The 27,667-nt window shown below is 39.0% G+C and overlaps 4 protein-coding genes across 9 annotated transcripts; 2 read left to right on the forward strand and 2 right to left on the reverse strand.

Moving 5' to 3' along the window:
* Positions 1 to 928: 928 nt before the first annotated feature.
* Positions 929 to 6,193, reverse strand: wdr82 (WD repeat domain 82). Its single transcript, XM_042407410.1, has 9 exons — positions 5,792 to 6,193; positions 4,443 to 4,540; positions 3,303 to 3,369; positions 3,086 to 3,185; positions 2,858 to 2,974; positions 2,591 to 2,746; positions 2,201 to 2,270; positions 1,732 to 1,874; positions 929 to 1,170 (listed from the first exon to the last, which is right to left on the reverse strand). The coding sequence occupies exons 1-9, from the start codon at positions 5,950 to 5,952 to the stop codon at positions 1,141 to 1,143; spliced, it is 942 nt and encodes a 313-aa protein (XP_042263344.1). The 5' UTR covers positions 5,953 to 6,193; the 3' UTR covers positions 929 to 1,140.
* Positions 6,194 to 10,274: 4,081 nt separating this feature from the next.
* Positions 10,275 to 14,837, forward strand: glyctk (glycerate kinase). 3 transcript variants are annotated; one of them, XM_042405911.1, is made up of 6 exons: positions 10,275 to 10,489; positions 10,622 to 10,704; positions 12,911 to 13,297; positions 13,378 to 13,529; positions 13,614 to 13,789; positions 13,881 to 14,837. In XM_042405911.1, the coding sequence occupies exons 3-6, from the start codon at positions 12,942 to 12,944 to the stop codon at positions 14,769 to 14,771; spliced, it is 1,575 nt and encodes a 524-aa protein (XP_042261845.1). In that variant the 5' UTR covers positions 10,275 to 10,489; positions 10,622 to 10,704; positions 12,911 to 12,941; the 3' UTR covers positions 14,772 to 14,837. The 3 variants fall into 3 exon arrangements, with proteins under 3 accessions (XP_042261845.1, XP_042261846.1, XP_042261847.1); XM_042405912.1 differs by having other exon boundaries at positions 10,275 to 10,466; XM_042405913.1 differs by having other exon boundaries at positions 10,275 to 10,385.
* Positions 14,838 to 16,030: 1,193 nt separating this feature from the next.
* On the reverse strand, positions 16,031 to 19,463 carry tcta (T cell leukemia translocation altered). 3 transcript variants are annotated; one of them, XM_042405916.1, is made up of 4 exons: positions 19,380 to 19,463; positions 17,447 to 17,674; positions 17,318 to 17,369; positions 16,031 to 16,430 (listed from the first exon to the last, which is right to left on the reverse strand). In XM_042405916.1, the coding sequence occupies exons 2-4, from the start codon at positions 17,655 to 17,657 to the stop codon at positions 16,388 to 16,390; spliced, it is 306 nt and encodes a 101-aa protein (XP_042261850.1). In that variant the 5' UTR covers positions 17,658 to 17,674; positions 19,380 to 19,463; the 3' UTR covers positions 16,031 to 16,387. The 3 variants fall into 3 exon arrangements, with proteins under 3 accessions (XP_042261850.1, XP_042261849.1, XP_042261848.1); XM_042405915.1 differs by lacking the exon at positions 19,380 to 19,463 and adding an exon at positions 18,433 to 18,731; XM_042405914.1 differs by lacking the exon at positions 19,380 to 19,463 and adding an exon at positions 17,780 to 18,413.
* mon1bb (MON1 secretory trafficking family member Bb) lies at positions 18,750 to 26,762 on the forward strand. Of its 2 annotated transcripts, none has more exons than XM_042405909.1 (6): positions 18,750 to 18,953; positions 20,269 to 20,363; positions 20,481 to 21,074; positions 21,773 to 22,565; positions 23,343 to 23,490; positions 25,423 to 26,762. In XM_042405909.1, exons 2-6 carry the CDS (start codon positions 20,285 to 20,287, stop codon positions 25,648 to 25,650), a joined length of 1,842 nt encoding a protein of 613 aa, XP_042261843.1. In that variant the 5' UTR covers positions 18,750 to 18,953; positions 20,269 to 20,284; the 3' UTR covers positions 25,651 to 26,762. The 2 variants fall into 2 exon arrangements, with proteins under 2 accessions (XP_042261843.1, XP_042261842.1); XM_042405908.1 differs by lacking the exon at positions 18,750 to 18,953 and adding an exon at positions 18,960 to 19,076.
* Positions 26,763 to 27,667: the final 905 nt, after the last annotated feature.

The following is a 27,667-nucleotide window of genomic DNA, read 5'->3' on the forward strand; positions in this document are numbered from 1 at the left end:
TGTAACTAGGACAGTATCATGTGCACACAGAGAGGGAACCTGATCACCTCTATCCCAAATTTAGCTCCTACTGACTGTCCAGCCATGGGTGCTGGCCTATGAAACCCCCACCACCACAAAACCACACACCAGGACCATCACGGGAGGAGGAAGGTGTGACCTGCAAACCTAATTACCAACTTCTGGCCCAGCAACAATTTCAGTCAGATCTATTGTCCTGAGCTATTAGTAAAATTAACATGTGTGGCGCCTTCCCTACTGTTTCTGCCATTATTACAGTGACATGGACAGCACTTTTCTTTCACTTTACAACCTATTGTTTAAGAAAACAAAAAAAAACTGTTTTGCTGTGTTTAACATATGAGTCACAATAATTTGGGTCAAAGTGGAAAAGAGCAAAATCAGCGGTTTCTTAGATCAAAAAGGAGAATGCTGCTGTGGAAAGTTAACTCAACTTCTCAACTTACTTCACATGACAACTGTGATGGTCAACAGATTGTGTAAGAGGTTTTTGGTGCTATAAAACACGCCACCAAGCTTTTCCCAATCTCAGACCTACAAAGCACAACTGACAATTAGAGTTTTTTTCTATAATTCCTGCTTTGAATGATCTAAACACGGAAAGTCAAAACCTGAAAATATCACAAAAATTTTAGAAGAAGCTACAGATATGAATGATCTAGAAAACTCGAACAGTTTTAACATGAATTATTTCTACCTCATAAAATGATTTCCTTTCAAAAGTGCTACATGTTGGGGTTTGGGATGATTTCTCAGCGTGTACCAAAGTTAAAGGACAAAAAGAAACACATTTTCCTCCAGCTCTGAAATGATCAGACAAATATTTCATGTCACATTTAATCTCTTATTGGTCACCTGTTTAAAATACAACTCATGCAATAAGTTTTTAAAAAATGACAAAACCAAATTCTTACCAAGAATTTTTTTTAATGTTAAATAGAAATATAAAAAAAGAATAGACAAACGATCTCGTTCTGCAAACTACTTATTTACAATTTTCATTGGACTTAACACTCTTTTCCTGTGAAATCCACAAAGAGCTGGCGGTGCTGACCCCTGCTGGTCACTCTGCTTCGACTTTGGCCTTCAACAGAAGCCTCGGACTTCACTTTGCCGTCTTCAGTCATCGATGGTGGGGAGCCAGAATGCCTGAAAACATGACAAAAACGAAACATTGTGGGTCACATTAGAGCTATGCGCTTGAATGTGCGCATGTAGATCACGTCAAGCTTTGAAAAATGTCAATAGATTTATAATTAAATGGATATTTGTTTGCATCAAGTATTCAAGTGTTTCCATTTCTTTCTTTTACTGAAGCCAAATGAACTACATCCAGTTCACTTTCACGCTGTTTTGTTCTCCATTTTCCTCCCATCTACTGACGGGTGGAAATGAACTGAACACATGTGACTCTTCATGTCACATTATATCACAGTCACTTAAACGCACAGTTGTATAAAGTGTGTACAAATTGAGGTTGGAGTCATTGTAGCAATAATGTAGAAAGTAACACAACCCAACAGTGTAACAAAGTGTCCACGAAGAAGAGAGTCCATGAATTGCACAGTTTAGTGACATCACATTACATGGCTGTCTGATCACTACTAAATTCCTTTCAAGACAGTTAAGATGGCCAACACGTTAAACAGCCTAACACAGCTTAAAAAGCATAGTTAATATTCTTCAGTCCACACTGCGGCCTCCACTCACCATGTTGGAGCAGGCACTTGCAAACGTCATGAACTTGGGGTTGAACTGGAGGCAGGTAATCGGCCCTGTGTGCTTCCCGTCTAATAAAGCCACCTTCATACCGCTCTCAGCGTTCCACACGTGGATCTTTCCATCCTCAGAGCCTGAAATATACGAACAAAACAAAAGCAAAAACCTCTTTAGATTATAAACTTCTTTTGTGAATACAGATATTGTACAACTGTGCAAGCATGTGATTACATGTTCTGTTATATGATAGTAAAGGGTGGCATTCGTTTGAGGAACAGTAATTTCTAAAAGGTTGACTGCTTCATATTGTACCACTATGCTATGTAGTTTCCTCAAGGATTTAGTATTTGATTTGTGTTTTTTATGTTTGTGATAAAGTTGTAATTCATGTCTTGTGATAAACCTGTAACTTCAGCAATACTGAAGCAAAAACAGCGGAGAGAGAGCAATCTTAACTTACCAATCATTACAAACTGAGAATCAGGTGTGAATGATGCCTCCAGTGTTACACCTTTACTGTTGTTGTAGCCCTGTAGGTAAAGAACATCAGCATCGAAGCAATTATTTTGTGCTCGTTACTAGCAGCAGTGATCTGCAGTAAGATAAAATAAACCTGCACTCTACCAGATCCTCGTAGTGCTAACATTATCCTCAGTTTTCATATATGAATTATACTGATTTAAAAAAATCTGAGGTGATTTGACTGTGAGAAGTGTTTTTTTTAACTAATGTTTTTTTAATTTCCACTCACACACTGCCCCACCAGTGATTTAGTTGTGTCTTATTTGTGTTTTATTTTCAAGTAGTGAATATTTCCACAAACTGTGCATGACAATGGGTTATCTCTTACCCCAAAGGAATGTAGCACAGCACCCTTAAATGCATCGAGGATGCGAAGAGCTCCACCATTTGTAGAGAGAAGAATGAGTTTTCCATCGTTGCTAAACTTGAGTCCTGTCCACTCGCATGTCCGGTCATACTGAAGCTTGAAGGTTGCAAAGGGACCCTGTTGACAAAAGGGATCATGGCTATTTTGCTCCATTTAAAAACAAAAAAAACATTTGCCTCAAATTTTAGCAAAACATCGATATTAAATGTGCCTAATATACCTTCTTACCTTGTCAAACGACCTCAGATCATAAAGTTTAACCATCTCTGAATTTATTCCTGCCGCAAAAATGAGACCCTCTGGATCAAAGGAGCACACTGGTTTCCCCTGAAGGTGCATGAGACCCTAAAATTGACAGATGACAAGAGGAGGTCAGTATCTATTATATCATAATATAAATATAAACCTATTAGTGCAACACCAATGGATGTTCACAAAATTATAACTGTGACTAACCTGACAGTTGGGCGATCGCAGATCCCATAGTCGGATAGTTTTATCTAATGAGCCAGAAATAAACGTGTCATCCACAGGAGACATGGAGAGAGATGTCACTCTGGTCAAAAACAAAAAAAACAACAGGGGAAAAATGAGAACAGCAACTTTCAACACAATAGAGTAGATCAAATCAAAGTACAAAACAATGACAGATGAGAATAAATCCACTCCTCACCTTTTGTTATGCCCAGGAAAGTAGCGGATGTATTTGTTGTCATGGAGGGACAGGTATCGGATGGTATCTTTAAGAATAACAACACAATAACAGTGAGGAAAAATAATGGCATGTCATATAATAAGAAAATGACCAGCAGCAGCAAAAACCAAGCTAGCATCCACATGTGAAGTTGATTAGAGGCAGGTCAGATGAGTGGACTCAACCGTGGGCAAGGCAGTCACTTGTACAGTTAGCTCCTGTATGGGGCAGAATCACAGACCCTCAAACTGTACAAACAACTACCTCAGACCAAAGTGAGCAGTGGTGACCCGTCATCCAGCAGTAGTCCACAGAGGTCTGATAGACAGTTGATATATCAAGAAAAGATCATGTTTGGAAATATTAATTATTAATATATCTTAAATGTTTCCTCCTTCATTATAGTGCAGCGATAATATTGCCTGAATGTATATGACAGCTCTAGCCAAGTGAGGTTAACAAAAAAAAACACTACTTGTTTGGCTCATATTCACATTTTTAATGCTTTTTAAAAAATAAAACACACTGCTCATTCCTAGTTTAAAGCTCCATTGGGAGATTTTTTTTTTTTTAGATTAGATTTTACTACTATTCAAACAAAAACATAAGGCAGAGAACCTCTATCTTGCCAAAAAGATACAAATATTTTTCTTGGTGGTTTGCAGAGCAAACCAGGGATGATATTGCAGTTAATATTCCACCTTATATTCAACGTGTGGTCACCAAGAGGACTTTTATGAATGCCAGTGTTGCTCTGTGCCTACCAGATATGTACATCTGTTAATATTTTCAAATATGTTAGCTGTAACAACTTCATAAGCCGAGAGTTAATTAGAATTTCTTCCTCAACTGTCTTTGAGTCTTTTCTTCATTATGGTGGTAAAAGTTTCTTAAAACAGCTTAGACACTTAGGAGGAACAATATTCATACCCAAAACATATTACATCATCACTTGAGGTACTAAGTCAAAAAAGTATTGTGATACATGACTCTTTAATATTACACAGCTGTAAAATACAAACATCATCATCATCATCTCAGGCACAAAGTGAAATTCAAACTCATTCATGCGAAGTTATCAGACAAAAACTACCAACGAGTATTTGTGCATCAACATACCATCGATTTTGTTGGAACTGTAGACCACAGTGTTAGCAGCATGTGTGTACCTGATCAGATCCACTCCATACTTTTTACTGTAGAGAGTCCTCTTGGGTCTGCCATAAATCAGATTATGTGAGAGGAAAAAAAAAGAGAGGAAAAAATAATTTAAATAACCATTGCTGAAAAATTACATATTAAAATTTGTGAATATTTTAGTGTCATTTATCTGACAAAAATACTAATCACGTCCAAGTTAGCCACAGTCTCAATGCAGAGTTGCCTGCTTTTAAATTTAATTAAATACCTTCAGGTTTATTAGACCGCTGTATAATTAAAAGCAATTTGGCTTTTAATTATAATTATCATAGCTTGAGCTCTGATGAATCAGCATTTGTTATAGGGCTGCAGCTAACATTATCAATTCACTTTTTCATTTAACAATATATACAACTTGTCTCTGTCTGCAACGATTTGTTGATTAGTTTAATTAATCAGCAACTATTTTGATAATCAAATAATTGTTTGTTTGTTTGGGTTTTTTTTTAGACAATTTTAAGGCAGAATTGCCAAATATTTGGTGGTTGCAGCCTCTCAAATTTAAGGATTTGAGGCTTTTCCGTGTCATATATGACAGTAAACTGAATATCTTTAGGTTTTGGACTGTTAATCAGATGAAACAAGCAATTTGAAGACATCATCATGGCCTCTGAGAAATTGTGAATGCCGTTATTTAACAGTTTTTAAAAAGCATTTTTCACAGTGTTATAGATTGATTGAGCAAGTAATCAGCAGATTAATCGATAATAAAAATAATCGTTGATTGTAGCTCTAATCTAAACCCCAAACATACATGCATAACAAAACCGAGAAAAGCAACAAATCTTCACATTTGAGAAGCTAAACACTAAACAGTAAATATTATCAACATGGCTGTTGAATAAATTTGTTGCCATTTAAAATCAATCAATCATATCAAAACAAATAATTTGTTTTAGCCTATTACTCAAAAGTATTGACAGATTAATTCAATAAAAAAATATGAGTTAGTAGTGGCCCTGCAGCCCCAACATGAGGTTTTTATCAACGTTAACAGTCGCTCATCCATTCAACTGTACAACTCACATTACTCATTTTATCAGGTTAAAGTCTACTACTAGCAGTGTGGTGGACACATAGCACATCAGTCACACTGCAAGCTGAATTAATGCTGCTTATGTTTTCAAACTGCATGCTGATATATACACAGTTCACACACCTACAATCATACAATCGCTACGGAGTTAAGTTAACGTTATTAGCAGCAGGCCTCGCTAGCTAGCATAGCAAGTAGCTAACGTCAAAAACATTAGCGTAAAATTACTTACTTTCCCTCCTGGCAGTCATACAAGACTAAGGAATCGTCGTCGCTGCTGGAAATAATTGTTTCTCCGTTTGAACTGAAGTCGAAGCAATTAATTTTGTCTGAGTTTTCTCGAAAAACCTTAGCAACCCTGAAGCTCCGCAGCACATTGTCCGTGAGCTTCATGACGGCCTCTGTCTATGTGAGGGGGAGCAGGCCCTCCTGTTACACTGTAAACGGCTCACAAAACGTCCGTTATAATGTTTTTGTTCATATATATGAACTGCAATGGTGGCAAAAGGTGCTCTTTCGATTAAGTATAGTTCAAAAACAGCAACGAAGGCCCGCCAGTGTTTCCACGGGAGTGAGGAGGAGGGAGGGAAAAGCACCGCCTTCGCCACGCCGGGGACGCGCATATTCATCACCTGTAACGCGCATTGGGCTTCTTCTTCTTCTTCTACTTCTTCTTCTTCTTCTTCTTCTTTGGGGTTGAACAGCAACTTGCATCCTTGGTGTCGCATTACTGCCACCTTCTGGAGTTAGTTAACTCCTACAGTGGTCCGGTTTGTCAGATTTTTCTATCAACCCTGTTCCATGGATGTATAATAAGAGCTGGATAGGGCTCTTATAATACATCCATGTCCTGTTCTCTTAAGAGAGCTGACCAGACACTTCCTGCCTTGTCCACTTCCACCACACTCCAGTATGCCAAGTTTAAACCTGTTCCTGTCAGCCCTGATCTCCTCATTCCCTCAATCATATCCTTTCTTTCTGAGGTATATTTCCTGCAGTTAAAAAGGTAATTTTCTACTGTCTCTGGCACCTGACAATGTTCAAAAAGTCCAGTTGGATGCTTCCTGATAAAGTGGTGAATCCTGTTGAAGTTACTGTGTCCTTTTCTACTCTGGTCTTTAATATGTCCTCTTTTCTATATCTTTCCCTATCTTCCTTCTCTCAATACCCACTCTATTTTGTATTGCATGTAGTTGTCTTCCTCCCGTCTCCTGATCCCTGTGCTGCTGCCACTCTTAACTGATTTTCTTCTATGCAATACTATTTCCCTCTGATTTTGAAAGTTTAATTATGGTTTTTATGTTTTCTTTTCTAACAGCTTGTTTGGCTAGTTTATCCAGTCTTTCATTACCCATAATGTGTGCGCACAGGAACCCAAATAAGTGTAACCACGGTGCCTTGTTTTATTACTCGTGACTGTATTCCCATTATTTCAAATAGTAGGTCTTGACGCGCATTGGTCAGAAACCACACGATATTTCAATTCCCCATTCCTCTTAGACAATTTAATTCAGTCATTAAAGCTGTTCCTTGTGGTCTGTTACATCTTGTTAAATCCCATCTTAGCTCTGGGGAAACATTAAAGTCCCCCTCCACTCAAAAATATGTTTTTTTTTTCTTGTTCTTGGGCCAGCCCTGACAGTGTTGGAGCCCTAGGCGAGATTTTAGATTTGGCTCCCTCCCAACCCTAAACACTAAACACCACTTCATTTTTTAATATAACATTCTGGTGGCCAGACTCCTATAATAGTTCACTTATAAAAAAACAAACAAACAACTTTATCTTGCAGCGCCCCCGTGAGGTACCCTAGGCAAACACCTATGTCGCCTATGTCATGGGTCGCCCCTGTCTTGTTCCTACAGTTAAACATTTGAGCCTCACTGTGCAGAATGATGTATGTGCAGAGTTTGACACTAGAAGGCTGTTTACACATTCATCTGCTGAAAGTGGAAAGTTGGTCTGTGCTCACTGAAAATCCAGATTTAAGGAGTGTAGGCCTACGAGCATTATTTGTGACATCAGAACTAGTTTGGAAACAAATCCTGGTCCAATATTCAACTAACACAGGTGTGTTGTGGAAACTTGAAGCCTCCAGTGCACAAACACTGAGAACTAACTATATCTCTATATCTTCTATGAAGTAGTTAAACATTTTAAGTGAAATATATTTGCATATTCATAGACTCTGGAATTTTTACTGAGAGAGAAGTGTAGATGCCCTTTTAAAGATTTTAACATGGTTATTGTAGGCTACTTTTTTGTGGAAAAAGAAGAGTATTTTTATATGTCTTACATGTCTGGAAGGGATCTTTCACTATTTAGACTAAAAAGCTCTTAGGAGGTGTTCAACTAACTGATAAGAAATGTAGCAATTAATTTATACATGAAATTCTTCACAACCAAGAGAAAATTGTTCCAAAAGGTAAATTCTATTGGGCTTTGATCATTGATAACATAAGTTGGGATAAAACCTGGCCTCTACCTTATAAATATCCTATTTCTAAAAAGGTCAAGAAAATACATTTTAAAATTCTACATATGTACATATATGTCTTTGTTGCAAAATACATGGACATTGCAGATCTTTGCACTTTTTGTAATCACCAGAAATTATGTATTCCTCATCTTTTCTGTCACTGTGATGTGGTACAAATCTTTTGGCAAAAACTTGCAACCCGTATTTTCAGCTTCACTGATGAGCCTTATACTTTTACTTTATATGATGTTATTATATTTTCCCGACACAGGAACAGTTCCTTTCAGTACATATATATTTGTCAAATATATATTTTCATGGCTAAATTTTGTATCCACAGGTGCAAATTTTCTAAATCCCCACCTAGTTTGCTGCCTTTCCTCACAGAAATTCAAAGTCTCCTGCAGTCTATAAGCCACATGAAAAACCACAAAAGTGCCTTACAACTGTCTCAGCACTCAGAACTCACTTATGTATACATGTAATCTTTATTTATTTTATTTACTTATTTATTGTCTTCAGCTCTCTTATTTCTTGTTTTTTTTTTGTTGTTGTTGTTGTTCGTTTTGTTTTTTCAATATATTATTCTATTCCTGTACCTTTTATGTTGTTTTATGCCCTTTTGGATTTGTTTGACTGTTTGCTTTGTGTGTTTTCCTTTATTTGTGTATTACTTGTGTGTGTTGTGAATAAATAACAATAAAGTTGAAAGGAAAAAAACACATGATTTTATAATTATTTCGATAGCTGCAGTTTTATTCCATGTGTGCACAGCAGATAACAGACACACAACTGTCAGAGAAGATTCACTCATTGAACTTTGTACAGTTCTGTTGGGTACCAGCACATGAAGGGTTGGAAGGGAATGAGTGTGCTGATAAACTAGCAAAAAGGGCTTTGCAAAAGGAAGAAGGAGAAGGAAAAGCAGTGATTAAGAGGAAAGGAATGGAGATAGGGCAGAAAAGGTGAGAGGAAGACCAGAAAGGAAGGGGGTATCTCGAAATACAAAAGTTGGTCATAACAAGGAACTTTTCTGTAGCACCACCACAGGTGCTACAGAAAAGGCAGCATACAGAGACTCACAGTGGCTTATAATGACAGTATGAGGCTGCTGCTTAAAGCTCCAAGAAGCTGCAGCGCAAACCAAATGTTTGTTAATGTTGGAGTACCCACCTGCTCTGCTGTAATACGAAATCTTATATATAGATGTATGTGCAGATTATCTGATTCCGTTAATGATATTGTTTCAGCTTTGACCAAACCTGAAATGAGCTCCGCCAGGTTCTCATCTAGACTGTGGAACCATTGGCGGTATAGCCTAAATACAATTGCCTGATTATTGTGGAATGCCTTTTGTTTTTTTGAGATTGCTTATTAATTTATTCTTTCTTGTTAGGGCCCAAGCACCAAGCGGTGCAAAGGCCCTATTGGATCTGAAGGAATTATTATTTTTCTTCTCTATTATTCTTCCAAAACAAACACATTTTTGAGGGCCTAAACATGCACGAAAAGTTGTTAAACTTTGCAGATACATCAGAAGTGGTGAAAAATTTAATATTTTATGGGTCTCGCAAAAAGGCGGGGCAAAATGGCTCGACAGCGCCCCTAGAATCATGTCATCATGTACATTGAACATTGAACATATCATATTGCATTGTACCATGTATGAAGCGGAAAGACAAAGGTTACACGATAAGAGGCGGGATGGGAGTGGAATCTGATGGGGATACTGGGAACAGAAGGAGAGGGATAGGGGGTGAGAGTCACCAGGAGGGCACTCTTCACTTTCATTAAGTGACACAAGGTTGGTGGGTAGAATTTAAGAAATAAAATGGATAAAATGACATGATGTTACCTTCAGGTGTCAAGTGCTGGAAACTCCTACTAGAGTATTAAAGATCAACAAGATTAGTGAATAGAATCTGAGAAATATTAGTAGTTGTTTATTTATTTTTATTTAGTTCCTTTTTATTTATTTATTTAATTGTGTAATATTTTGTTCATTATTTTGATTGTGATTCTTTGTTTGGTTGAAATATTAGAGAGAAAGTACATCTTTAGTCCACACTCCAGATCAGTGGGTGGCGGTAATGCAACTGAAAGCTGTTTGCCGACCACCAATAAAACTACACGAAGAAGAAGAGATGACGTCAGAGGCTCTTGTACAGTAGGGGGCGGTATTTACCTTAAAACGTTTGCTATCCGCCAGTAAACCGAGAGAAGAAGAAGAAGGTAGTTCACAGCAACCGTCGCTTATAATATTGTTATTAATACAACCATGATAGCAAAGTAAACAACTGGAATGATGAAAACACAGCGAGATTATCCCACTTCAAACTCGGGTTGAGCGTACGATTATATTATTTTTTGTTTGAGAGTTTTGTTTACCGACTAGTCCCAATCAGTTTCTCTGTCCCTCCCTTTGATCGGGTCAGTTTTCCTAAATCAAACAGGTGAAACCGTGTTAGCAGCTGTTCCTCCGGCCCAGCACTTTCTGTCACAACACGGCAGCAGCGTGTTTGTGGTCCGTGTGTTTGTATGTTTGTGTGTTTGTGTGTCTACTCTCTTGTTCTGACACCTTCTAGGTTTTACTGCTGCCAGCAAAATGGACGCAGAAGTGAAGGAGAAAATAACAGGAACAGAGACCTCGCAGAGAGGAAAGTCTGAGGTATGGACCAACTTTAATTGTCAACATGTCGCCGTGTGTGGTTTGTTCAGTGTCAAAGTTGCTTGGAGAGAGTAAAAGATGAAAACATAATTGGGCCTTTCTCCAGATAATAACTCATTCAGGACGAACTGATAACTTAACTTGAAATATTAACAGCTGTGTCTGTATATCTGTAATATCTGATGGGGTTTTTTTTATAGATGAAAGAAATATTATCTGTCATGCCCCACACTGACCCACACTAACACTTAAAACAAAAAACATAGTTCTATTTGTGTTATTTGTCTTTAAATAGCACTTTTTTTTTTTCAAATATTCCAGATTTGACCAATTGTGGGCTATAGGAATGATATAGATCAAATCATCTATCATGATATACAGCATGTAATTTATCACTATATTGATATATATGATGATATAGTAAAATCAATTGAGAAATTGTTAATATAACCAGACTGGAATATCTACTTTTGGCTCAACTAGTGGATTATATCCATTATTGCCATGAAGTAGCCCTGCTTTGCCTAATACATACATTATAAATGGTAAGACCAAAGATATGTGATGTTTGACAAATTTATATGTTACAGTATGTATTATCATTTTATCCACCTCTCGTAAACTGTTAAGAGACTGATCTGTTAATTTACATTGTTACCTTTAAGATGTTTTTACTCTGATTGTTTATTCTAAATAATCTAATTTTAAAAAAGTTTGTCTGTATTGCATTATATAGCATCAGATACTAACAGTGTCCATATGCAACAGCCTCCTGATAAACTGTCATACTGTTGCATTATACTGCACATGGTACTGCTTATAGACAAAATATACCAAAAAGACATCTTTCCAACAAGAATGATTATATGAAAATACTCAAGTGGTGATGAGTGAGTCTTCAGTACCAAAATGTAACATAAAATTTACTTGCTTGTCTGTCATTTCTACTAGTTAGAGTAATGCTCTCAGCTCTCATTGATAAACATTAACAAACAAAGCACAGTCAGGCTTATACGCCTCATTGAGCCCATGTTTAGTTTGTTAAAACAGATCTTCACAGCTCAGAGAAAACAAGAAATGCAGCCAGTGTGCACATGAATTCAGTATAAACCAGCTTTCAGTTGTGTACTGTTTGATCTGTGCCAGACTATTAATGGCTCCAAAGTCTGTCAGATATTGTGCTCATGAATTTCACCACTGTGTTTAATGTTATACCCACGCTGAACTAACTCCTGGTATCACTGAGCCTTCTTTGTTGGTAGCAAAAAATACAACAACTTAAGAGACAAACACCAGTGCTTGTTGATCAGTGCTTTGATGTGTCCTGTGGTACATTCAAGTCAATCATTACACACAAGGTACACAACTCCTTTTAGTCTCTGGTCAGATTTCTGCTCCACTCCCTGACTACTAAACCGGAGCACACAAAACAGGCTTCCTCAGGAATCCACAGGCTTTATATCCAATTTACAACCTTCACAGGTAGGCAGCCTCACAAGACAGTTTTACAGGTATATGTGTAACAGACTTTGAGTGATAATTGTAATTATGTATGTAAGATTTTGGTTTATATGAACACAAAAAAACTATGGTGTGTTAACTTTCTTTTGAGCACTTAAAATCAAGCAAGCAGGCAACACATGAACAAAATAGTCCTCAGGTTTATGGGCAAGATTTTATCTGAGCCACCAATCAGTGCAAGCTCTCTCCAACTTATAGTTAAAGTACAATATTACTATTAAGTATAAATTTCTTGCAGCCAGAGAAAATTGCTTTTGGGCTGGATTCAACCCTCAGGAACTGAATATTTTTAACTTTATTGAAAGAGTTGCTTGCATTTTAATCTTCAGTCTGCGTCTCTTTTCAGTGCAGCTTGAATCAATTTATATTTTCAACACTGCATCATATAACATTACTTCCAACAACACAAAATGTCATAATATATTGGATTTTGAGTCAAGTGTTCTTTGGAGGAGTCCAGATAGAACAATAATGTATAATTTAATAATCAGTTAATCAGTTTAGTAACCATCTGATTCATTACATGACTTACATGACAGATATTAGTGTAACTGTAGAACAGCTGACCTTTTCTCTCTGTTCATATCCTCCATGTGTTCTTTTTAAAATAATGTGCTTTTTTGCTGACTATATTCATTTTTTTCCACACTAAGGTGTCTCAAACTATGACTTGCTTTTCCCTCAGGCAGTTGCTGCTCGGACCCACTAAACTGTCCATGGCACGTGTTCTTTCTCTCTTCCGGCCTCAGCCTTTTCTGGCCCTTGTGGGGAGGAGGAAACCAACGCTGTGTAAAATGTCATTGGACTCGCGGGCACGCAAGGTGTTTGCAGCAGCGGTGGAGGCTGTGCAGCCAGACACTGTAGTGCGACAGAGTATAGAGCGCAAGGACGACTCATTCATCATCGATGGTCACAAATTCACACTCAAACACAACCTGCATTTGGTGGGCTTTGGAAAAGCTGTACTGGGTATGGCTGCCGAGGCAGAGAGGATTATTGGGGATCACTTGGTGAAGGGGGTCATAAGCGTTCCACATGGGATTCAGCAGACATTGCAGCAGCATGGGAAAGAGTAAGCAAAAGTCTTAAGATGTAAACAACTTCCACAGAAAATAAGATTAAGCATAATAACATTTCTCACTCTCATCGCAGCCATCTGTTGTTAAAAGAAAACAGTCGCATCAAAGTAATGGAGGGAGCTAAACACAACCTGCCTGACGCTGACGCCCAGAAGGCAGCTGAAGGAATCGCCCAGTTAGCCAGCGAACTGACGGAGAAAGACTTGCTGCTTGTACTGATATCAGGTAAAATATTTTTTTTCTTGTTTATCTTTTACAAGATCTTTCTTAAAATGTAAATCTCTAACACAAGGCGGTGAAACTGTCTAGGTGGGGGCTCTGCGCTATTACCTGCACCCATCCCTCCAGTCTCGTTGCAAGAGAAATTTGAGGTTACCCGCAAACTTGCAGCTGCCGGTGCGACCATTCAGGAGCTGAACACTGTGCGTCGTGCCCTTTCTTTGTTAAAGGGTGGAGGACTCGCACATTGTGCTCACCCAGCACAGGTAACATATTTTAAAACAGCTTTTTATTGTACAGGTGAACTCATTCCAGCATTATACTTTGAATATCACTCCTCTCATTGCTTCTTCACAGGTGGTTGCACTGATACTGTCCGACGTGATTGGAGATCCACTGGACTTGATAGCTAGCGGCCCTACAGTTCGGAGCGACGTGTGGCCTGAGGAAGTTCTGTCAGTTCTTGAGCGTTACAAGTTGTTGAACTCTGTACCAGCCTCGGTAAAGGAGGTCCTTGGGAGATCGAGTCCCCGGTGGGAGGAGAATAAGGATGAAAGCGATAAGGCAGAACATGTTCGCAATGTCGTGATCGGCTCCAACAGCGTTGCCCTCAAGTGTGCAGGTCGCCGGGTACGAGAGCTAGGTTTCCGCCCTGTTGTGCTGTCACCAGGAGTGTGTGGTGATGTAAGGTCGGTCTCCCGACTTTACGGCCTCCTGGCCCGCTTTGCCTGTTCTCGTGAGGAGCCTCCTCCTGAGATTGCTGCTGAGGTGCTGAGGCTGGGGCCTGAGGTTGGTGTAGAGAGCTGGGACCTGTGCCGTACCATGCAGGTCCTGGGTGAGGGGCGAACAGAAGGATGGGGTGCCACGTGTCTTTTAGCCGGGGGCGAGCCGACTGTGGAGCTGACAGGCAAAGGTCGAGGTGGTCGAAACCAGGAGCTGGCTCTACGAGTGGGACTAGAGCTCAGAGGTCTGGAGCTCCCGCCTAAGGGTCCTGTCTTTCTGAGTGGTGGAACTGATGGTCAAGATGGACCGACTGAGGCAGCAGGAGCCATCACTGATGGAGGGTTGTATGAAGAAGCCCAAGCACAGGGGCTGGACATCAACAACTTCCTTACCAACAATGATTCTTTCACTTTTTTCACACGTCTTTCCTCTGGGCAGCGTTTACTTTCACCTGGCTTAACCTGCACCAATGTGATGGATGTGCACATGCTGCTTATTCCACCAATTCCTATTAACATAAGATAAACTCATTCTCACAACATGATGTAAATCCAGTGGATCTCGACAAATAAAGTACTCTATCTGACTTGATATTGTACAGTAAGACTTGGTTTTACCGCCACCACACAGACATTTTACGCCCATATCTCTAGAAGTCATCGTAAACCTAAATGAAAGCAGGATTTGTGTTGCAATATTAAATCCTAACTACCACAAGGAGCATGACAGGGTTGTTATCAGCATGAATGATTTTAACAGCGACTTAAATCATTTTTAACACAGCTCTACCAATGAGACATAAATGAAAACTGTATTTTTCAGTACAACAAACAAATTTAATATCAATCAAGTTATTAGCACAGAGGTATAAACTTCTAGCTTTGCTGCCATACTTTCAGGTACCTGAAATATGTAGATCATTTCGTCTCAAGATCATTTGATAAGGATTATGTACATCAATAAACATTTTCATAAATGCACACTGCAGTACATTGTATTCTGTACAGATTTGCCTTTACCATTACAACAGTGTTGTTATATTGTTAGAAGAGTTGTTCAAGTTAGTAGTTTTTGTTAGTTTTTTTTTTTTTCAGTAGCCATAAATCTACAACGGGTGAAGTATCGAGGCAAAAGCTGTTATCTGCAGTGTCTCCATTCTCAACGACCACAGTGACGGTTACAGTGATAACCACTGCGCCACAGTTCAACCTTCATTACTATTACACACAGGAGATTTGCATTCAACTTTTGGCGTGTTATAGTAAATGGGCTGAAAATGATTGTGTGCTTAATCACTTTTTGTCTATATTTGTAATTGAGATTTGTTTTCACTTTGACACAGAAGTTTGCTGTGATTCTGTTAGAATTACTGAATAAAGTTCAAAGGATGGGGGTGGGACCCTAATGGGGTTGTTCTTTTGACAGGCACTCTGTATCTTCCATTAAGAGCACACAATGCTCCTTAAACATAAAACTTCATGGAAAGATGTAAGATGTGCTGCTTTTCCTGGATTTGTCTTTCAACAGACCAAATGCATCATTTATAAAATAGCAGTGATAAAAATTACCTTGTTCACCACAAATAATCTTTCTAATCATAACTAGGCACATGCACAGCACTCACCATGTAGCACATACCCCTGCTGATGCAATTTAACCTTCCCGGTAAACATTTGATCACATGCTCATGTGTGCACCATTCAAATCAAGTCCATATTTTTTCGTTGCTCATGGTCTCAGCACGGAGAGTTTTATGTCTGTTATCAAAACAGAAAGCAAACCCAATATGTTTCATATTTGTAACGTCTTGCAAGATATGGAGAGAACGTAGACCATGAAGCCAAAATGAAAAATTCAGGTATGCAGAATAAACTTCTGCTCAAAGACCAGTGTTGACAGGTCACAATAAATATCTCACAGATGCTATGAGGTCAATTATGCAGATACCTGTATGACACTGTTGGCATGCATGAAAAGTGACAATGGGTATTTCTAAGAACAGCTGTCAGTAAGTTTGTCCATCCAGAATGCATTGATGATGATGCTTTTTCTTTAAGTAAACTTGAGGGTGCATTCAGTGTCTCTGGGAGATGTTAACTGTCCAGCTTGCACTTGGATAAAATCTGAAGACCATTGTCCTGTCAATCTCGATGAGTCTTCAGGGTGTCTCCTGCTGTGCTTTCCCTGCAACGACAAAATGACATTACAAAATAGTACTATAGTACAACTGAAGCATGACAAAATAGCTTTGATTCACCTTTTACCCCACCACCACATATTGGTATTTAGAACTGCAACGGTTAGTTGATTGACAGAAAATTAATCTGCAACAATTCTGATAGTCAATTTATCGTTTTAAAGAATTGTTTAAGAAAAATGCTAAAAATTCTCTGGTTCCAGCTTCTTAAATGTGAATATTTTCTTACTATCTGTGATAGTAAACTTGACTTCTTTGGGCTGTGGATTAGTAAGGACAGAACAAGACATTTTTGGTTGTATCTTGGGCTTTGTGAAAGAGTGATGAAAATAATCAGCAGATTAATCAATAATGATGAACTATTCACTCACTATAGCATCACTTTCTATAACACTGCATCACTGCACAAGTGTAGATCTGTATATCTACATCTTATTCATCTTTTAAACTGCTCGTAGTAATTTATATCATGCACATCAGCACTTTATGCCTAAATTGCACTCTGGTTAGATGCCAACTGCATCTTGATGTTAAGTACTTGTTCAATGACAAGTTGAATCTAATCTGATCTAATAATGAAAATAAGCGCTGATTGCAGCCCTGCTGGTTTAGATGAGAGAACATATTCACACTATCAATTCAACTTTGCAACCAGAGGCAGTCTTACTCAACAATTAAAGATTTTAACTCAATCATATTTCAGGCTATAAAACACTGATCTCAAAACTAGTCAGACTTGGCTTCTTCGAGCTCTAGCTCCGGTAAGAGTATGTAATAAAGTATTTACAATTATTTAAAAAAGAGAGAGAGAATTAAAATATATAGCAGACAGTGTTAGCAGGGTGGGCTACCTATTACATGCTCTGACACCTACCATCCACTCAGGTGAGGTACAGTATCAGGTGTGCCTCCGTTTTGTCCAGTCCCTGAACATCAAAACACACAGTTAATGAAGTAACTGGATTAGCAAGCGATACAGAAAAGGACAAAAAAAAGAACTCACCTTGTCGATAATACATATCGTTCACTGTATCCCCGTAGACCTTCCATGCAAAATGAATCGCGATGAGACTAAAAATTAACCAGCTTAATAAGATTTTGAATATGGAGACTCTCATGTCGTTGGCGAGCCAGTCGTCCACAAACTCGGAGAGAAACGACAAGCAGCTGTCGGCGATGCGGGATAAAAACTCAAAGTCCCACGGTTCCTCCATAGTGTCAGCTTATCCGGCTATTGTGGGATAAAAGGAGAAAACTTTCAGTCCGTTGAATAATTATAAAAACATCAATCTAGATGTAGCTAGGTAGCATAACACATCCTGTTCGCCATATCTACCGTTACGATGTTTGTGTCAGCGGTTGAAGAATAGGAGATGACGTAGGTTACGTAGCGCAGCCCCGCTAGCTCACAACTATGAAGATCCAACAAAAAATGCTAACATTTCTTTTTCAGATAAGCTATATGTTCAATAATTGCTATACAAAAGTATTTCGGTATCTACTATACATCTACTTATTAACGACGAATCACGGAACGTTTTGTTCTCAAACCGACACAATAATTAAGTTAGCTAGTAGCTACGTCGGCTGTCTGTGAAATTGTCTTGGCTAAGATGGCGAGTTTGATCATGGAAAGCGATTAAATTCAGAGATATTTATTGGAGACGGTGTTCAATACGTTTGATTAAATCACCAAAACACCCCAAAAATACTTTATGTATTTTTCAATTCACAATACTGTGTCCATGTGTTTTGGTTCAAGGAGTGACCGTGTTAACTGGTGACTCGTCATGATTGTTTGCAGTGACAGCAGCCGTTGAAAACACTAACACGTAGCTGTCCTCGTATAAGCCTGATCAATTTGACTTTAATCAATATATACTCAACTTGTTTATTATCTACGCTAATAGTTTACGTAAGTTAAATTATGCTCAGCAAGACGCATTCACCTCTCGTAATGTTTCTTATAATGCGGGAAACAAAACGTACCATATAAATTGGCAGTGCAGTTACAGCCTGTTTTGGGATTTTATACAGCTTTGTGGCCATCCGGTTTGATCAACCAAACGTCTATTTAACTTGTGACCCACCGATGTGGGAACGAGATTCAGCGTTACATCTACTCTTGACAAGCTAATATTTGAAAAAGATTAATTTCAGAAAAACAACTGAAGAACGGTGAATGCTTCTTGTTGACGACACCCTTTCATTTACATAATGCAAGACAAAAACGACCAGCCGAACATATACTGTGTTCAACATTCAATTTAAGAGAATTTAAGGCTTTCACAAGGACACCTGCGTGTTCTGCTCGTAATTTCAACGGCTGCCGTGACCGCGACAACCACACCATTAACACGGTCACTCGTTGAAGCGGAACACCCGCAACGTGCGTACGTCACGTTGCGGTTTGTTTAGAACGTATCCTGAGGGGCGGGACCAACCGCGGCATCCAAGCAGCCTGATTGGTCAGCTAAGCATGTCATCAGAGATTCCGGATGTCTGCTGTGGTAAGAGGAAAATTTGTTTTTCTGCTTCTCATACCTGACAGCTTGTTTGCAACCCGGGGCCGCCGATGAAAGTCAATGTAGCAAATTAGATATACAACCCGACGTTTCAACGGTACACAAATCGTAAGTTTTACTCTTTGTCTCACCTGTCTAGTTTTATTTGACCACGACAGCTTGCGTGCTCAGTGTTAAGCCGAGGCCATGAAATTGATCTGTGTGTGTGTGTGTGTGTCGCTTGCTAGCAGGTTAGCCGCATAACTACTGTCAACATTTACTGAGTTGCATCAGAATTTACTGTCAAATATTATGAGGATGGATAAGTAACCTTCCCAGACGGCGACAAGCTAACATTAGCCTAATAGATAATGTAGACTAATTAATTAACAAACATTAACTCGCCAGGTCTGGCGGTCAAACAACACTTACTTTTTTCCTCTACGTGCAACCGACTGTTCTTTATCTGTAGTGTAATATCAGCCAGGCTGCTGGTAAATTCAAGAGTCTGTTCTGCTCTTGTAATTCTCCCCTATAAGTTTTCCACTGTAATCATGTGACCAGACGACTTGTCCAGTATCAGTGCTGCTATTCATGAGAGTCTCAAGATGCATGCTGTCTGTCTCAAGGTTTTAAAGGACGAGTTCGCAGTTTTCCAAGTCTGTCTTAAAACAACAGTCAGGAGCCCAAATAAACATTGAAATAAGTTTTTCTTACCATAATCATTCCTCCTGTTCATACTGGCCATTAGAAGATCCCTTCATAATGCACTTACAATGTAATGTTTGTGAACATCCACAAGCCTCCTTCTGTGCAAATATTTATTTTAAAGTTTATCTGAAGCTAATATGAAGCATTGTCCAAACGAGTCAAATCAAGTAGATATCTTTCAATGTTACAGTCTTATTACTGCCAAAGTCCTTCTTTTTGTTACTATACTTCCATCGCAGCTCAAGAGGGAAACACTGTATGAGGAAACACAACAAGGAAAAACTGTAAATGTGGCAGATATCTTCTTTATGTCTCATATAAGCTTCAGATAAACTTCAGACAAACTTTGTGGACACACTGTGAATTTTGGCCCCATCAAGTACACTGAAAGCGCATTTGAAGGGGATCTTTTAACAGCCATTATGAACAGGAGGAATGATTACAGTGAGGAAAACCTCTTTCAGTGATCATATGGGCCCTTGACTGTTGTTTGAAGACTGAAAAACTTGACTTGAAAAATTGTGAACCTATCCTTAGTAAGTTACCATGGCTGGAATATGTTTTGAGTTTGGACTTTTGAGGTTTTATTTGTCTTTCTTTTTACCTTCAGTGACTGGGATGGTATCATGGAGAGAGACAGTCATCAAGAAGGAGAGGCACAGGGAGTGAAGATTTGTGATCCTCCCTCTGAGAGCAATCCACCAGGTAAATAAATAATCAAGAGTTAGAAGGGATGAATGTAGTTCATTAAAGCCATAATAATTTTTCAGCTCACCTGTCTTCATTTTCATTACTCATTTCATGATCTAATTTTGTTTTCAGTGTACACCTTGGCGACTTCTCTCTCCCTTTTGGGTAATCACATGTTTCCTGATCCGGTGGAGAAAAGCGACAGTGGCACTGCAAACAAAGAGGAGCCTGCAGATTCATTCATTTCAGACATCACCGCAGAGGAGCCCAGTCTGGATGCAGAGCCTCATTCTAACCAGGTAACAAAGCTAGACACCGATGAGACGGAAAACCCTGAGTGTCAGAACATCGCATCCACCCAGCCACCTGACAGAGGAGCCGAGGATGCCGTGGACAATGACCAGAATGACTCTGGGGAGTTTGTTGTTACAATGCTGGCCAAGGCCAAGCTCGAGGAGCAGGGTTTAGGTGTGAAGGGGAGGTCATCTCCTTTGTTGGAGGCAGGCACCCAGGAATCTCCTGCATTTATGTCTCATCGTGACGAGGATGTGACAGCTGAAAGCTGGCGGCAGCACAGAAAGCATGTTTTTGTGCTTAGTGAAGCAGGCAAGCCCATCTATTCCCGGTACGGCAGTGAAGAGGCTCTTTCATCTACAATGGGAGTCATGATGGCACTGGTGTCTTTTGTCCAAAGTGGAGATAATATCATCCGCTCAGTGTATTCAGGTGAGAGTAGGCATCAGTCATGATGCAAATCTGACAGATTTTATCCATAATTATTTATTTTCTTCAGACTGTAGGTTCTGTGACATTACTGTGAATGTCACAGGTGATCTAACATTTTCAACTCATGTGTGAGAGCAGGGCTCATTCACTGCTACTTTCTATATAAATAGAAACTCATCGTTCACTCTTGTGATTAATAAGTTAAGATTTAGGACACTTTACACATCTATAAAAATGCATTGTGGGCTTGTTAGCAATAGTGCATATGCCATGGACACTATTCTTTTTTTATTCTGTTGTGGGAATTTTTGAGGGCATAAATGTACACAGTTAGAATTTGGACACTCAGATAAAATGGTGTACAGTAAATATAGAGCACTATAGAGAGAATCAGGAGTGATTTGAGGCATAGCCCTATCTATCAAATCCTAATAGATCTATTTTGGATCATTTATCACCAATACAAAAATGTCTATTTTATCATAGAGATATCTTCATTTACAGTATTTTTTAACATTCACTTTGTATTTATTTGATTCAGTGTTTTATTGGTAAATGTCCACCACATTTACACTCACGTCCACAATATTTTTGAGCACAGAGTGTTGATTATTGTTTGTGGACATTCACTTTATTATCAATATGATCCTTAATGTTTGTCCGTGTCTTTTTCTTAAAAATGTTCTTCTTTCCATCAGAGGAGCACACCGTGGTTTTCTTACAGAAAGGGCCTCTTGTGCTGGTGTGCGTCTCGAGCAGTCGTCAATCTGAGCAGCAGCTGCGTGGAGAGCTCCTCTATGTGTACTATCAGATCATCAGTATGCTCACCCAGGCCAGCATATCTCGCATCTTTGAACACAAGAAAAACTACGACCTGAGGAGACTACTGGCGGGCTCGGAGAAGATTCTGGATGGCCTTCTCAACCTGGTGGATTCGGACCCTAGCTTCCTGCTGGCTGCAGTGCACTGCTTGCCCCTAGCTTCTTCTCTCAGGGACTCTCTCAGCCAGATCCTGCAGAAAGCGATCACCCCCAACCTGGTATTCTCCATCCTCATTGCCAAGAACCAGCTACTCACCATCGTCCAAGAAAAAAACGTTATCGAGGACAGCAGGCTGGAGCCCGCTGACGTCCACCTCCTGCTCAACCTCATCGGAGCCTCTTCTGCCTTTCAGGCTGGGGAGATCTGGACTCCCATCTGCCTCCCTCTCTTTAATCCTGACTGTTACTTTTATGCATACATTTCTTACCTGGACCCTCCAGAATGCACCGTTTGTTTGCTGCTGCTCTCAACAGACAAGGAAGCTTTCTACGCTGTGGCCGAGTGCAAGAGGAAGATAGAGGAGGCCATGGTGGCTCAAAACTCCCTGAGCCTCATCGCTAAAGCCCAGTCGTACAGCGTGAGCCAGGTGGGCGTCTCAGACCTCAGACACTTCATGTACAAGCCCTTTGATGTGCCAGACAACTACCGCCAGCTCACTCAATTCACCAGGTTTGTGTGTTGTGTCATTGTCTTCGCAACTACAGGAGGGATATGTGGACCTAAACTAGAAAATTAAATAATAACGCCTAATATCTTTTTGTAATTTTCTAAATTACAAAAAGATGGGACGATGATGATGGCTCACTGCTTAGAATTTCAAGGAAAAAGAAATACTTTGAAGGCTTTTGCACAAAATAAATTCCCTGTGTAGGAGAAAGTATGAAAGCCAATTTACTTTTAAGAAAAAATGTAGCTTAGCGTTGTTGAAGTTTACAGTTTACAATGTTGTTCATTTCACTGGGTAACTCAGAAGATCAGTGTTTCTGAAATAGGCCTACTAGTTACAAAGACACTTAAAAATAAAAATGGAAAGACATTTAAATGATCTTCTAATAATCCTCCCATTTAACTTCACTTATTTCATAATGAGCTGAACTGAAAGCATGAGGTGTCCTATTACAGGAGCCAGCAGCCAGTTGAAACCTTGAAAATGGAATTATACAAATAATCATCGAGCTACACTTAAAATAATTTTATTTATACAATATAGCACTGTTCAGAACAATGTCACAAAGAGCAAGAAATCTCACTTAAAATTATGTCTGAAGCTGCCTTTTGTTAGGCTCTGTGCAATTTCGTCTCCTCACTGTTGCGAAATAAAGATGGAAAAATTCAGCATCATAGCCCCTCTGTTATGTCTCTGCATATCACTGCATATTTTTTTTTTTAAGTGAAAAGGCTTTCTTTTGTGTCTAACCCTGACATCCAATTTGTTGCTACATGTAGCCCAGAGATGGAGGCACCATACAGCAGTGAAGAGGAGAAAATGAGACTGCTGGATCTTTATCGTTATATGCACAGCCGCATCCACAGCACCTCACGACCCCTCAAGCTCATCTACCATGTCGCTGAGAGGGAAACTCTGCTAGCCTGGGTATGTATCTGTGTTTAGGGATACATTGACATTGTTATAATAATAATTGTAATGAACTTTATTCGTATAGCACCTTTCATACAAAATGCAGCTCAAAGTGCTTCACATTAAAAAGATAACAATAAAAAAAAGATAAATGAATAAATAATTGAGAACATTAACAGGAAGAATAAAAGGTTATATTGTGCAGCTTCTCAACACTGTTTTTGTGTGTAGTGGATTACTTGACAGAGGTCTGTCTAAATAGAGTTAAACGCACAATATGTCATTTCAGCCGCTAGGGGTCTCTCAATCAAAACAATAACAAAAGACGGAGTGTGATGACGGTGTGAAGTAGCAAGGGATCATGGGAGTTGTTGTCCTCGTTGTTAAATCATGGATGTATACAGAGAACGAGCGAAAGTCACTAGTGCCCATGGTCTATGGGCCGCACAATGCGGAAGGTCCCGGTACTTTCATACCGGGAAGTCGGGGCCCCGTCTCCGACGCTGTATCCAGTTCTCTTTATACATCCATGTGTTAAATAACTAGCTTCACCGGGATAGGATTACGCCAGTGTTAATTATTCGGGATGTTTTTACCGGGAGCCGAATTACCCGCAGAGGTCTCCTTCTCTCCAGAACAAACGGACCCGGAGATTACAGGTAAAAACACTGAATAAAGCTGTTTCACCTAAAAAAAAAAATAAAAAAAAATCAGTGTTTCTCCGACGATGTACGGCAACGACCGGACGTCCGGTACGGGCTGTTAGCCGAGCTGCTGCTAACACCTGTTCGGTTTATTTCTCTTATAACGTAAGAACCAGACGTTCGGTCGGTCTCTCCCGGGAGCCGAATTATCCGCAGAGGTCTCCTCCTCCCCCAAAACAAGATTAAAATCGTTAAAAATACTATTTAAAGCTGTTTCACTTAAAAAATCAATATTTCTCCGACGATGTTTGGCGACCACTGGACGTCCGGTACGGGCTGTTAGCCGAGCAGCTGCTAACGTTTGCCCAGTTTATTTCTGTGATCACTTAAGATCCAGATGTCCAATGACTAAAATCCTTCTTCCGGCTAAAAGATATAGTTAAAAGCGACCTAAATTTATAATGAAAATGTGGCTTAAAACTGTATAAAAGTCAAGAATAACAGTTTCTGTGGAACAAACACAACGGCGATCTATTATCTTGGAAGTGTGTAAGTTACTCTTTGACGCCATTGTAGCGAACAAACACAGCGCCGCCGTATGCATCTTGTGCGTGTTTACTCTTTGGTAGAGGAGGTATGACGCCATTGACATGGGACCAAATGAAACGGTCCGTTACTTTGATTAAATTACAGATTTCTCTGGGTTTGAAAATTGTTGGAAACATTTGGTATAATGTAAGGACACAACTCAACAACATATATAACATAGGTCTAGTTGTTTTTAGACATTTTAATGTGGAATAATTACATATACCTTTTTAAAGACTTTTCAGTCACATAGTAACCACTTAACCCACTTTTACATGTAAACTCAAGAAATCAGGTTACACAGGTAACCAGACAATGCGTTTACATGCACTATGGTAACCTGGTTTACATATTTAATCTGGAAGCACTGCAAACTTATTTTAACTAGTGACGCAATTTGCTTTTTTTATTTTTATTTTTTATTTTCCTGGGTGTGTGTGTGTGCCCAACTTTTCTTTACAGCACAAATGCTCCGCTGTTACTTTCCCTGTGTGAAGTCTTTGTCAAGCACATGTTTACTTATGAAAAGCTGACTAGAAGTCTGGTTACCTGTTTACAGGGTTCTCTAGGAGAAATCTAGCTGTGGAAAAAAGGTTACATGAAGTTGAAGAAATCGGCTGGATCAAGCCGATTGTAACCCAGATATTTAAGTGCATGTGGACGACCAGTTGTTGTTGTCTTCACCTAACGATGTCTGTTTTCGTCCCTGCTGTAGGTCACAAGTAAATTTGAGCTGTACACCTGCTTTAGTCCTCTGGTGACAAAGGCCTGTGCCATTACTGCTATCACTAAGCTTCTGAGGTGGATCAAAAAGGAGGAGGACCGCCTCTTCATCAGATACCCCCCAAAGTATTCAACCACCCCAAACCCCAGCAAGAGCTCTCGAGGTGGAAAATCTGACCAGCAAGACTCCACAGATAATGGCTTCTTATCTCTTCTATAAGACTCTCCTAGCGCTACTATAGTGGCTCTGCCTCACTCAACAATAGTTTGTACACTGGTTCCAAGATATTTTTGAACCTTCTTTTGACACTTGTTGGACTTGACAGACATTGACTACTGGAATCAAACACTACGTTTTACACTATTTAAGAGAGCTCTTTGAAACTAGTATTATTTCTTTACCTTTAAGAAAGCATGTCATTGCATCACTGCTTTCGATCAGAAACAGTCAGGGCAAAAACAGCGTTGCGAAATAGTGCGTTTTAAATTGAACTGTGGTAGAATATAATTGCAATGATATTTAAATGTTTTTATATTGTTTTATTACTGAAACAAGACAGAAATTTTCCTCATGGACAGTGAATGTATCACAGACAGTTCATTCGCCTATGCTATAATTATACATGGTCTCTTTCTTGTGTGAGTTTAGAGGAGACGAAGAGAAACATGAACTACCTTGCTCAGACTAGTTTTCATATGTCGATTTTTTTTTTTTGCTCATGTCACAAAAACATTTAAATGTTACAAAACAGGATATGCAAGAAATGAACTTATGTTGTGTTTTTGGGTGCGTTATAAACTGGAATAACAACAACTGGAACTGACAGAACAGGGATGGGCTATCATGTGTCACAGAGCGCTAAAGAGCAGACAGTTTTTCATTTTAACTGAAGACATTATTTCATTCTGCTGTTGAGGTCCTTGTGTCGAGTCAACAGCGAAATTACGTGATGATCTTGAAATGGAAATTCACAGCCCTCCATGAATTTGGTTGCACCTCACTGTGACAGAACTTGAACACTTATGCAGATAACAAGTAGGAAATCCCAGCCTGTTACACCTGATCACGTTACCATTGTCACTGTTAGTGTTTTCATTGCTACAAGTCGGAACTTATGAGTCACACAATGTTTTTTCTGCAGATACTTCTAGTACAGTTGTTACTTGACTCCTAATGAGTTCAGACGACTTTATCTTTTTTGGATAATAGTTTTGTAAAGATGGTCTATAAACAGTAGCCTCATCCTTGTGTCCTCTGAGGAATTTCCTGTCAATTGAAGTCTTAAGAGTATGTCTATAGTATTATGAAATAAATCCCAGGTTGCACAAAGATACAGCTGTCTTAATTAAGTGGGAAAGTTTTATATCAAATGTTGCAAAAATGACCTTTAGTAATGCTTTATTTTATGGTCTGTAATTTCTTTTAATTATTTCCTATGAGTTTGCATGAAATAATTATGTAATTTGAAACAAATCATTGGAAAAATAGAGACAATTGATTAACTTAATATTAATTCATTTTCAGTTAATTGCTAATGTAACCTAGAGAGTCTTTTAGTCAGTGCTCAGCAGGTCAGCTTAACATGTAAAAATTGGATATTTGTCTACAGGCAAGCATTCACTTCAACAAGTAAGAGGAAGCAAGTTACCAATAATGAACTGGGGTTTAAACGGAGCGGTTCTTTCAACACCACATCACGTCATTTCTAAGAACATCTGAGAAAATGATGAGGTTTTAAAGGACATGTTCACAGTTTTTCAAGTCTGTCTTAAACAATAGTCAGATGCCCAAATGAACATTGAAATGGGTTTTTCTTGCCAAAATCATTACTCCTACTGGACATTAGAAGATCCTTCATAATGCACTTACAACATAAGTGGGAGCCAAAATCCACAAGCCTCCTTCTGTGCAAAAATGTATTTAAAAGTTTATCAGACACTAATATGAAGCTTCAGCTGTCCAAATGAGTCAAATCAAGTAATTATCTTTTAACATTTAGTCTTTTTAGTGCCAAAGTCCCTCTTTGTGTTACTATACTTCCACCACAGATCAGCAGGGAAACACAAAGAGGGAATTTGATGCTAAAAAGACTGTAAATGTTGAAAAATATCTCATTTGGACTGCTGAAGCTTCATATTAGCTTAAGATAAACTTTAAAATGCATTTTTGCACAAAATGACTGTGAACACACTGTAAATTTTGGCCTCCATCACTTACATTGAAAACACATTTGAAG

Source organism: Thunnus maccoyii, chromosome 3 (assembly GCF_910596095.1).
Source record: "Thunnus maccoyii chromosome 3, fThuMac1.1, whole genome shotgun sequence".
Taxonomy (NCBI): domain Eukaryota; kingdom Metazoa; phylum Chordata; class Actinopteri; order Scombriformes; family Scombridae; genus Thunnus; species Thunnus maccoyii.